This window comes from Rhipicephalus sanguineus, chromosome 10 (genome assembly GCF_013339695.2).
Source record: "Rhipicephalus sanguineus isolate Rsan-2018 chromosome 10, BIME_Rsan_1.4, whole genome shotgun sequence".
NCBI lineage: Eukaryota > Metazoa > Arthropoda > Arachnida > Ixodida > Ixodidae > Rhipicephalus > Rhipicephalus sanguineus.
Window position 1 is genome coordinate 67,768,263 of NC_051185.1, and position 13,071 is coordinate 67,781,333.

Genomic DNA, 13,071 nt, shown 5'->3' on the forward strand with positions numbered 1-13,071 from the left:
CCAGTGCTAGATCGACTGCATAAGCATTATATACAGACATCTATTTCACAATGGCTTTCAGATTGTTTGTCTCACTCTTCTACACATACAATAACTACGCTTTCAATAGTAGTAGAGCTTAACTTAAAGAACCGTATCTTAGGCTTGTGCTATTTAAAATGACCCCGTATAGAATTATTTGCCGAGAGAAGCGCACCGGTAATTTCATTACTAGATTCACTGGCCGACTTGGCTACAGCGTAAAGCTCCTTAAGATTTTCCTCTGTTTCTTTTTTCGAGATATAAAGAAAGCAAAGATTATTTTCTTCATTATTATCTTGTACCCCACACTTCCCTTTCTACAGGTGAACTCAAAATTGAAGCCTCTTTTTGCTGGGATGCAAGGTGGTCCCGGAAAGTCTTCGTTATTTGGCCAGTTCCTCGAAAACGGTCCTCTGGGAATGGATGCGACCGGACACTTGTTCCGCAGAAGGCCATCCATCTTGTCGACTTTCAACGTCGTCTATTTGGACGCACCAGCAGGGTCCGGATACAGCTTCGATACCACTGGAACGTACCCCTCCACACTCGAGGAATCTTCCGTGCACACCATCCGATTTCTCAGGAGATTTCTGCGAATTTTCCCCGAGTACAAGAACAGGGAGTTCTTCATCGCTGGAGAATCGTACGGAGGTACTCATATATTTATGTATTATTAAGGCGAAAGCCTTAGGTGCCTGCGAAACTAGATTCTTAACGCTATCGAGTTAATACCTCATGCCTTATCTTCCATAACGTCGATGTTAGGCAGATAGCTCTTTCGATATGCACAAGAGTACACGTTGTACCCTCTCGTACTGGTAATATACGTCGCCGAATAGAGGCTAATTGTAGAAAAACACATTCAGCACACTAAGAACACGTACGCGCAATTCCAGCTCTTCACTGCAGCACTCAAGATGAACGTTGATTATTCTGAAAATGTGCACTTGAGCACAAAAACCTCCGTAGTCGTCCTCGAATATTCGAAACTTAAATTAAGATCACCTTTTTTTTTTCTTTGCAGCAAGATCAGCAATTGGGTTGGCGCAGAGAGTGCTATCAAGACCAACGGACCTGCCTTGCCGCTTAAAAGGAGTGATGCTGGGTGTGGGGTTTGTCTTTCCGCTTTTAGAGATCATCAACTCGGCCGATTATCTCTACTATTCGGGCCTGCTAGACAACCATGGTCGCACTAAGTTCGCACTGCGATTTCAGGAGATCCAACACCTTGTCGACGAGCAAAATCCAATTGAAGCCGCAAAGTTGCTGTATCACACAGTCTTCAACATGCACCCGGCAAGACATCAAAGCTTGTTCGAAGAACTGACTGGCTTCCAGAGCCACGCAAATATCATAAGGGATCGGATGTCGAGAAGGTTCGAGACGTACATGTCGTACGCAAACAGTACGGAATTTAAACAAATTATTCACGTTTCACCTAAGAGAGCCCTCGACGCCACAAGGTCTCAACTTGCTATGGCGTTAGCGGTGGGTGACTTCTTCGTTGACAAGAGAGAAACATTGGTGGAAGTACTCAACAATGTTGCCGTCCTTTTCTACACAGCACAGCTGGACGCCGTATTCCCATCAGTCAATATGGAACGTTCATTTTTGAACTTGAACTGGAGGGGTACTGAGGCGTTCAAGGAAGCTGCTCGAAAACGCTGGTACCACGTAATAAATGGCCGTAAAGAACTCATGGGTTACCAGAAGATTGCAGACACCGTTATGTATACCACCTTGCTCGTTAGTGGCCATCTTGTATCATTCGACCATCGGAGGTAGTCATCGACTTGTACCGCCGGTTTTCAAAATTTACTGAGAAGTTGCCTATGGATGAACCCGGCCATAAATGTGGTAACAAACACTTTGCCTTGTTGGCCCATTAGTATTGTTCTATGAGTCTTCTTATCGCAGAAACATAAATGGTGCTTTTGACTAGCTTCATGTTTGACGTAGTCTTCTTGGGCGCAATAAATATTTTTATCGGTGTTTCCTGAACTTTCGAATAGACCCAACACAGTTATACGGCTGGTGAACACCACCTAAGAAAAACTGACCCTGATCGCACATTTATCCCTTCCCTTAGTGCAGGGTAGCAAGCCGCACAGGCGTCTGGCTAACCTCCCCGCCTTTTATTGCTCCTCCCTCTCTCAGCTACGCACAGCACAGGCTTACCGTTAACGATGCCGCAGCTGCAGTCCTTGTCGCTAAACGCTAACATGACGATCAAAAGCTAATGCGGTCATCAACTCCGCCGATAGCACACATACCTGCCTCATTTGTGATCCCTTACCGTGTTCCCTTTCCAAGCCAAGCGGCAAGTGCAATGGATGCTTAACAGCGCTCGTCCCGTCAGTGAAGCCAGCCTGCCATTCGAGGCCTTTGAAGCGTAGTGGAATTTAATCGCAGGGAACGAAGCCAAATTCTAGAAACCACTCAATCACGCCTTGTTTTCAGGGCATTCCGTGATAACAAGGAGTGATCAGGTCTGAAGATAGTGAGCAGTTGTATTCGTTGAGCATTAATAATTACGTCGTACATTGTTTGGTGCAAAATCGTAAACTTGGTAACAGTGAACTCTAGACTCTTATTTGAGAAAACATCATGAGGGAAATTATGAAGTGTTAATGATGCCTGTGCCCGATTGTGGAGAAGGGACCCAGTTGAAAACAGACAGAAAACAGACAGGACGTTTCTGACACGCTTCCAGTTGGACGAAGGTTTCGTGGGCACAACAGATTTTCGTCGGTGTTTCCTGAGCTTCCAAACTGACCCAACGCAATAAAATTGTTGGTGAACACCACCTAACAAACTTATGCCGTCGCTATCTTACGGTTTGCGTTCACGCGGCTGCAGTCTTCGTCGCATAAACCGTGATGATTAAAACCAAACGCGGCCACCACTTTTCTGCCGATAGCGCATACACCCAAACTCTTGCGAATTCTTCTCTAGCCTCATTTGTGTGCGAGTACCATGTCCCCATTTTAGCGCCAGGCGGCAAGAGCAACGGAGGCGTAAAAAACTTCCGACAATACCCATCTCACTGAAATTTAGTCGTTTGCAATTACCATTGAAGAAATGTGGCGATAAAGCGTCGATAGAGCGTCGTTGTTAAGAGAAACACAATTTGATTTTACGTCGCTATCTATTAATCGAATGAACATTGGCGCAGCCTCCAACGTTGATATGAACCGCGGTTCAGTCGTCATCATTAGCTTCATTGTGTCGACGTCGGTGACGTGGCGCATCTTCACTTATAATAGAGCAACATAGTACCTCGTATTGGCTGCTGCTGTAGCGGACATCTTATTATAAAAAAGCTCGTTTGATGAACCAAGTTATAATTGGTCTACGAAATTATATGCCTGTATGGTATATTCTTGCTGCTTCTTGTTGGTCCTAGAAAGCAGGCACCGACGTGTATGGACAATAAGTGCTGCTTCAGAGCCAACTTTTATCGAATGTTTATGAGCAATCTAACGTCTCCACACAAATTTCGGACTTACTGTAAATTTCAGGTAAAGTAAACTCGCTTCATGGCAGGTGCTTGATGGATGGAATTATCGCTTTAGAACTGTTTCACAGCATTTTCACATAGAAAGGCTTTTTTTACTATCAAACTTTACTCACAGATTTTGAAATCTCACACTCTATCCTTAAAACCTATTAGAATGTTCAGTACGGTTTTTGCAGGGTATACAAGTGGCCTTTTGAAAAAAACAAACAAACACCAGAGTCGCTTTCGATGTGCCTGAACGGCCTGCTGCTTTCTGAGAAGATAAAGGAGTGCTTATTACGTAGTGCGAAGAAGAATGCATGCTGTTTCATAAAAAAATATTAAAATAGACATAACAGCGATTGTCGACTGCACCTGACACTTTCTGACGTAAGTAAACGCTGTTGTGAGATATTGAGTTTTCACTATCGGACCGCTTAACGTCATCACAAAAATTAAGTATACAGTTTTCAAAAACACACCTGTTTGCTTGTATGCAGTAGCTCGGACCTCACACAATAGGAAGTTTCGACTTTCGTAGAAACTATCACGGATTTATTTATTTCTAGAGCCCGAAAACCGCAGCGTCTGACATTAGGAGATGACAAGGAGATTCGATAACGAAGAGCAGTACGAACGATAACCTCTTAACATAAACAACTAAAGAAGAAAGCAAACAAGATGACTGGAGACAAAATGTACTGCAGCTGCACTGCCATTTGCCGGGATAAATAGTAATCTTCAAGGCCTTTGAAAGCCCTGGAATGGGGCTTCAGTTTACCATCGAACTTCCCGCACAATACAGTTTATAGTTCGTATACATAAAGGTAAATTTTGCAAAGAACCACCCTTGTTGGGAGTAGAAGACTAGATCGGTCAAACTACTTTTTAATTACATGTCAGGGCACTCAAAGACAGCAAGGAAGGGCATCGCTACGTCGACGCTCGGAGCCGCGGTGAATAAGTCTTGCAAGCATCTGGCAGAAAATAGCTTTTGTGAGCAGATGGTCGCCTTCAGGCAGCCGGTTGTCCGACTTTCGTTATCACTTCTGTCTGCGAAGGTGTAGTGCGACAGAAAAGCGGGGAGAAAAAGTGTGAAAAAAGAACGGCAAAAAAAAATGTGCCAGCATGCCTTACAAGCACATAATGGCGAATGGAGTGAAATATGTGGGATCACGCTACGGTGTTCAGGTAGTTCTTACAGCCGAGAAAAAAATTAGACAAATTGTGCCCTTTGGTGAACAATAAAAAATATGTGGACAGCTTGCAGCAGTGGTGCAAGGCTGGAATAACAGCGGAGCTTGTGGCCGACCTAGATTGTTGGCAAGGTTTTAATTAGCGTGGTCTTAGTTATCAGGGCCTTAATTAACATGTTCCTAATTAGCGTGGTTAAATCAGCATGTCACTAATTTATAAGTTCTTCATTAAAATTTGTATAATTAACTCGGTCTCAATTGGAAAGATCATAATCACCAAAGCACTAATTAGCGTGGTTATAATTATTATGATTTTAATTACCTTTAACCTAATTAGCTTGGTCTTAGCAAAGTGTTCTCTCTTTCTTGGTTCCTGCCTGTTTCCTTCTCTCTGTGTCTATTTCTCTCTGTTTGTTTTCCTCCTTTCTCGTCCATTTATTTGTTCCATCCTATTTTGTTGACTTCAGAAGGCACACGCACTGAAGAAACGCCTACATTGCACATCCATCGTGTCAACCACATACCTTATTATCCACCAAATTACTAGTGATACAAAAAGAATGTACTAAAGCTGTCCTCATTTCTCAAATGTACGTTGCCAAGAGCAAACCGTGTGTGCATGTAGTCAATCCTACGATGTAAAAGAGGACGAAGAGAGCACGCGGCGGTCGAGTTATTGCGATGCACGCGCTAGTCGCAGCTTAATTTTCCGGTCACGCGAAACGGCGGTACTAAAAGCTGAAACAGCTGCGCTGCTACAAACACCGTCCAGATTAGGCAAATGTGATGTGAAGCACAGTAAGGATTTAATGCCCTGTGCACTAGACATAGTTTACCGGATACCCTTATCCTGTAGCAAAGTGTACAGACTGCCTGCATGTAAGTTTGAAAGAACACTCTGGAACCATGAAAATTTGCGCGTATGCCAACCTGCCTTCGCACTTCCAGACGCGTGTATATACGTCCCTTTTCAATTATACGATGGCACTCTGCACACATAAGGGTCAGACGGCCAGAAAACTCGTGAAAGCACATTAAATTAAAAAAGAGGGAGAGTCATGCGTCAGCCACACCTCGGTATCGTTGCATGAAAAAATAAAAATAAACCTAACCAGTACTGTTTGCTTGACGTGCCTTATTGACGCGCGCGTGCAGTTTCCCCAGGGTGAATGTTTTGTTTGCAACGTTTTGTTCGCCGCCACTCCTCTGCGCATGTTCTTTATGTGTATTTTGCACGTTTAAACAATATGTTTCAATAAATCTACAGTTGAGAGTCAGCGCTTGTTGTGTTTTGACCTTTCTTCGTTACGTCCGTTTCCACGCTGTATTTTTGCTGTAATATACTTTTTCCACACTGAAAGCAGCTCCTTACAAATGTTTGTGTATAGGGAAATAGCTGCGAGCCGTGACAAAATAAGGACACTATGAAGGTCGTTGATGTGTACCTCCTTTTTTTTTTCTAGCCATCTGAATTTTGCCCTCGCTATCGCAAATAGAAGGGTGTTATGGCTATAAATGTGGCTGTTATGATTTATGTTCAATTTCATTGCATGTGTTTGTTGAGAAGCACCGAGGCACTGGGAACAATAGGTGATCGCGCGCACTGCACAGCGTTGCACTCAGATGCACACAACTTGCGTCGCATGCAGTGAACGGTGGAGCTCTCTCCACAGATATAAAAAGCTGCATCCTTGACAAAAAAAAAGTCCAGATTACGCCTGTCCGCACTTGAAGAGTTATGCAGCACCACAAAGCCACGGCAGCCATTTTGATTTCAGCGCTGGCCTGGATCCGATGTGTGTCGGATGGCGCAGCCGACATGGATTACGGGTTCTCTAAAGACGAGTGAGATGCACAAGACCTAATGATTAGCCCTCCCAGAATGAATCATGATAAAATTTCGATCGAACAGTCGAAATGACGCAGTATTACGCAGTAGGGCCGGGTGTGTTCTTTGAAAAAACATGACGGCGGAAGCCGATCACGATAAGTAACTAAGTATAGCCGAAGCATCTCTGAATACATGCATTTAGCGAACGAAAGAAGGGGGAATTTTTTAAAGGGGCTTGTTTCTTGCAGCCAAATTAATCCAACAGACAGTTAAACGAAGGAAAGTATAGCGGACAATAATTGCTGTCTTTAACCGCGGTGTAGTAATTACGGCGTAGCTCGAAATGTATTAAGGTGAACAAAATTACAAGTACAAAAATACCCGAAGAAGTGAATGGGGGGGGGGGGGGGGGGGGGCGCCTTTCATCGTAGCTCAATTATTAGAGCATTGGATGCGTATTTCGAAGCTTGCGACTTCGGATCTCACCGACGGAAACGGTGCTTTTTCGTCCCTTTAATACGTACCACGTTAAGGAGACGATCACGAGAACACCCATAGATAGATAGATAGATAGATAGATAGATAGATAGATAGATAGATAGATAGATAGATAGATAGATAGATAGATAGATAGATAGATAGATAGATAGATAGATAGATAGATAGATAGACAGACGGACGGACGGACGGACGGACAGACAGACAGACAGACAGACAGACAGACAGACAGACAGACAGACAGACAGACAGACAGACAGACAGACAGACAGATAGATAGATAGATAGATAGATAGATAGATAGATAGATAGATAGATAGATAGATAGATAGATAGATAGATAGATAGATAGATAGATAGATAGATAGATAGATAGATAGATAGATAGATAGATAGATAGATAGATGACGCCCCTTTAAAAGCCTCTTTTACTTCATGATCCGGTCACTTCATGTTCTCAGCGCTCTCGACCTCTTGTACAAGTTGCCGGGCAGCTTCACGCGCACACCGGTTCACAAGTAATAAAACTATCGCATTAGGAAAACTAAGGCACACTCATAGACGTATAGATGAACCTTTTCATTAAATGAAATAGGCTGAAATCCGACACCATTTAAATTGATCAATGTGTCTTTTTCAGCAAGGTCTTCTGCTCCCTGCCACTAGCGATGATATACCCAAGGAAGAACTTGGGAAAATGAGAAGTGCTAGCCGTGTATTCCTGCCAAAGCCATGTAGGAAATTTGGAAGCATATTCTACATTATCCCGGTGGACGACCAAAGCAACACGTATTTGTTCTTCTTACACATCAAGTCTCAGGCAAGATGTTTCTACAGATCAGCTGCAGTTCTACAGATAATTGCTATCCGATCCCATAGTTAGACACGACTTCCATGAGCACCAACAGATAACCAAGCCAAGTAAAGTATAGGGAACGTTGTTTGCAGTAATCATCATATAAATGTGAAGAAATTAAAGTGAAGGAAATGACAACTTGGCCGTCGCAAGGGACCGAACCTGCAACCTTCGAATAACGCCTCCGATGCTCTACCAATTTAGCTACGGCGGTCCTCACGTCCGCTTTATCGGGTATATCTGCGCATTTAAACCTGGGAGTTTTAGTCAGCGCCGCTCGTAGCCATGATAGCGAGTGCGGAAGACTGTTCTTTTATCTGCTTGCGTCACTGGCACCTGATCTTTTTACGAGCGGGCAGCTGACCAATAAGCCCTCGCATACTACCTGAAGGCATCAAGTCTGCCAGAACGAGACTGTCGCTATGAATGACCGAAAGATGAGGAATTTAAGGGCTCGTTTTTCACATAGTTGATCATATAGTAGTTGTTTAAGCCACTTCAGAAGGATAGATGTTTGGGCGTGCCGGCAGTTCATCGTACTGCAGAAACCATAGGGCAATATGAACAGGGGACGCGATCAAGATTCGGACTATATGTGGCAAGTAATCACCGGTGAAGTTGTCCGAAGTCCAGACGTTCCAGGTCTAGTAGCAATGGAGACAATATTTGGTTGGACAGTACAGGGACCTATTAGCCACAAGACCCTTTTGGACTGTGGAACTCATCTCCTTGTCAGCGTCCTGCGTGTTGATGCAGCAGAAGAGGAATCGACAGCAGAAATCGTACAGTCCTTCTGGCGACTGGACTCTATGGGCATTACTGACTACAGCGAATGTCTCTCCGACCGCAACCTTCTACAGTTTAAGGAGACCGTTAGGAAGTCTGGCGGCCGGTACTCGGTGGCACTACCATGGAAAGAAGATCGCAAGCATCTTCTAGGCGACAACCGTGACACAGCAATCAACCGGCTTCACAAGCTCGTCAAAAGGCTCTCTCAGCATGGTGGCTTAACAGAGAAATATGACACGACAATACGTCAATACTTGCAAATGGGACATGCTGAAGTGGTGCCGGACCGAAACGCTGATAATACCGTGTACTATATGCCGCATCGCGAGGTTGTACGAGAAGACTCGCTGACCACAAAATTGCGAGTAGTGTTCGACGCGTCATCGCATGTCAAAGGATACATGTCACTCAACGACTGTTTGGACAAAGGAACCAACCTTAATCCTGATCTGCTTCAAGTGTTCCTTCGTTTTCGATGCTACCCGATAGCCATCAACGCCGATATCGAGAAAGCTTTCCTGCAGATAGAAATACAGGAACCGGACCGAGATGCCTTTCGGTTTCTGTGGTTTGAGAACGTGCCTCGTGGTGTAAACGACAGCATAGTCGAATGGCGAATGACACGTGTACCATTTAGAGCGACATCAAGCCCTTTCCTGCTGATGGCAACGATACATCACCACTTGGACAACGTTGGCGGAGAACAAAGAACATTGGCCCGAACACTGAAGCAGAGTTTCTATGTGGACGACTTGCTTATAGGAGCCGATAGTTTTGACGAAGGCTTAGACGTGTACAACAAGGCAAGGTCGATCTTGGAAGACGCTGCAATGAACCTGCGGAAGTGGAAGACAAATGACACTCGGCTCCGGGAAGTTTTCTCGAATAACGAAGAGTGTGTGGAAGGATTTGACGGTACTTCAGCAATGGTTCTAGGTATGCTCTGGAACACCGAAGATTACTTGGCATGTTCTTCAAAGTCCGTCACGCAGTTCCTGCTTTCGGGGAAGGAGAACACGAAGCGGACCATCTTAAGAACAGCTTCCAGAATATTCAACCCTCTCGGTATTCTTTCGCCTTTCACGGTAACTGCGAAAATCTTATTCCAGAAGCTATGGTTGTTACGGACACCATGGGATTCCAAGTTACCTATTGAAATCGAGAAGGCATGGAAAGAATGGTGTTCTGAAGTTGCTCAGCTATGCCTTATTAAGATACCACGCTACGTCATGAGCCACCCGAAAGCAGAAATCACCACGACGCAAGTCCATATCTTCGTTGACGCTAGTCCAAGAGCTTATGGAGCATGCGCATACCTTAGAACAGTGGACCTCAATGGCCGTTGTGGTACGAAGATCATCATAGCAAAGTCTCGAGTGGCACCCATAAAATCCTTGACAATGCCAAAGTTGGAACTAATGGGTGCTATTGTAGGAGCGAGACTACTAAAGTACCTCAGGAAGTCCTGGGACACCGTACAATTCGCAAATATCATGTGGTCAGACTCTACAATTGTGCTGAGCTGGATTCGCGCACAGCAAGATAAACTCAGCCCTTTTGTGAGAAACAGAGTGGCTGAGATAGCTGACTGTACCGACAGACATCAATGGCGTTATTGTCCTGGAGAGGAGAACCCATCTGATTATCTTACACGGGGATTATCAGCAGCAGCGCTTCGCGAATGCCTCAGCTGGTGGAACGGCCCAGAATGGTTGATTCAGCCCGAAACCACTTGGCCGGTCGAACCCCATCCGGTTGGCGATCCAGAAAATGACAACGAACAAGAAGTTCCTCAGACAGAACTACTTCTACACATACGAGAACCACTTGAAGATGTCATAAACGTCAAGAAGTACAGCAGCTTGACCAGGCTTCTTCGTGTTACGGCGTTAGTTACAAGATTTGTGGAAAGAACACGGCGCACACCAGAACCACATACGGGGCCTATTGTCGCAGAAGAGCTGAATTTGGCCGAGAAGTTCTGGATAATACGAGCTCAGCGAGAAGCTTTCTCTCAAGAAATGGGGCAACTGTCCAACGGACTCGAGATCTCAAGACGGTCTATTCTTCATGACCTGCATCCATTTTTGGATACAGAAGGACAACTTCATCTTCGTGGACGCCTACAGAGGGCGCAACTCTCAGTTCAAGAAAAACATCCACTGATTTTGCCTCAGAACCATGACTTCACGAGACTAGTGATTATGGAAGCGCATTGCCGTGCTTTACATGGCGGTGTATCAGCTACACTGACAATACTTCGTGAGCGGTTCTGGATTATTCATGCACGCCAGGAGACAAAGAAATTGATCCACAACTGTTACCTCTGCAAACGATTCCGAACGAAGCCCATGAATGTGGAACATGCCCCACTGCCAGAAGATCGAGCTACTATGTCTCACCCGTTTGAAGTTGTCGGAATCGATTTTGCAGGCCCGTTGTATGTGAAACTCAACAAGAGTGAGGCCCAGTGTACCAAGGTTTACATTGTGTTATTTACCTGCGCAACAACAAGAGCGGTACATCTGGAACTGGCAGACTGCCTCTCAGCGGACAGTTTCATTCTTGCCTTCAGGAGGTTTTTTGCTCGTAGAGGATTGCCTCGAACAGTTTACTCTGACAACGCGTTGACGTTCAAGAAGGCAAGCAAAGAGCTGCGGGACATAGAGAAACTTATAAGTGGATCCCCGTTTGCTACATTTCTCGCCAACCATCGAATATCGTGGAAATTCCTTGTGCCCAAACGCCCCGTGGTGGGGTGGCTGGTGGGAAAGGCTCATCCGATCGATCAAGTCAGCTCTTCGAAAAGTTCTTGGGAAAAGCAGTCTAGGAAGTGAAGAGTTGATGACATTACTTCTAGAAGTCGAAGCTGTGATCAACTCTCGTCCTCTGACATATACGTACACGCAGGCAGGAGAACCGTCACCGGTGTGCCCGGCTCAATTTCTCATAGGGAGTTCAATCCTGGCTCATCCGGACCCTGACCTATGTGAAACTTCAACCTGGCCGCAGACTACTAGGAATGGTGTTATCCGGAAGCTGGAGCATCGTCAGAGGCTGTTGAATCATCTGTGGCAAAGATGGAGAAAGGAGTATCTCCTGGAATTGCGGTCTCTGCATCGGTATCCGCAAGGATCTAACCGAAGTTTAACGGTAGACGATGTCGTGCTACTACAAGACGACAAGAAGAATCGGTGTTTTTGGCAGCTAGGTCGAATATTGGAAGTGCACCCCGGTCGTGATGGTCTGGTGCGGGCTTACACCATCAAGACACAAGACGGAAAAGTGTTTAAAAGACCCGCTCAAGCTCTGCATCACCTGGAAATGCCTACTACTTCTGGGGCGGGGCAGGATGTAGAAAACAATAAATAAACGCAGCCAGCCAGAAAAGGCAAAGAAGAAGTAGAGAACACGTTCTATCATGGCGACACGATGGCTCCTGGCTCAGTTTTTCTGTACCCGCTAATATCGTAGCGTCTACAAGGAGAAGCGCTAACTTTCAATTAACACTTTATTGCATATATAAACACGCATCTGGAACCACAAGAGTAAAAAGATACGACAGGGAGACAAGGTAAACACCTATGTGACAGAAGGTAAACATCTATGTGTCGTCTGTGCCAAAAGATCTAGGCAAGAGCTTCATTTTTTTTTTTTGGCATGGACGACACATGGCTGCTGGCTTCCCGTCTTTCTGTCGTGTTTTTTCATTTGATTTTCTAGATGCGTGTTTATTTAAGCTCACGACCTGAATTAAAGAGCGTTCGCACTTGTCCCGTCTCCATCTCGTCCTTTGTTCGTTTTTTGCGCAATAGATTCTGCAGTGCGACGTTTAAGAGATAGAAATATTTCAGTGTCGCATGTTAGCTATTGCAAGGACAGCTTAAAGGCTTGCACCTTGCCATTCATATACCTTGAATAAGACAATCCGCCAATGTAACGAAAAATCTAAATCTATTGGTAGATTTCACGTTAGTACACTGTTAATATAAGAGCTAGTTGCCATTCTCACGAAAGCTGTTTGTCAGGTCTCGGTCTTAACATGAAACGCAAAACAGCAGAGCGCTTGTGTTCGAACTTGCGTGCATGTGTGTTTGTGTTCCTGGTGTGTTGGGAAAGTAATACAGTTCGACGATAAAGGAAACAAAACTCCCTCAGTGTACGATGAAAATCTAGAGAATCTGTTAATATCAAGAGCATCAGTTAAATATAATTAAGAACATCCATACTCTTGCATAAGTTTTCTAGCTTAAATTCTCTCGCATCATTCCCAGTAAAACAAATGCGCAATGCGCTTGTAAGCCACTGGTACCTTGTACTGTTACGTTAGTAATATATATCGAGACAGAGAGATCCGGTTTGCTACCCTACATACAATTTT

General features: G+C 44.7%; 2 protein-coding genes across 2 annotated transcripts in view; one reads left to right on the forward strand and one right to left on the reverse strand.

Moving 5' to 3' along the window:
* Window positions 1-13,071, reverse strand: part of LOC119372061 (probable serine carboxypeptidase CPVL) — a 183,654-nt gene that overhangs the window by 124,809 nt on the left and 45,774 nt on the right. The window lies entirely within an intron of this gene.
* LOC119406464 (probable serine carboxypeptidase CPVL) lies at window positions 348-1,821 on the forward strand. The gene is made up of 2 exons (XM_037673211.2): window positions 348-672; window positions 1,046-1,821. Exons 1-2 carry the CDS (start codon window positions 378-380, stop codon window positions 1,804-1,806), a joined length of 1,056 nt encoding a protein of 351 aa, XP_037529139.2. The 5' UTR covers window positions 348-377; the 3' UTR covers window positions 1,807-1,821.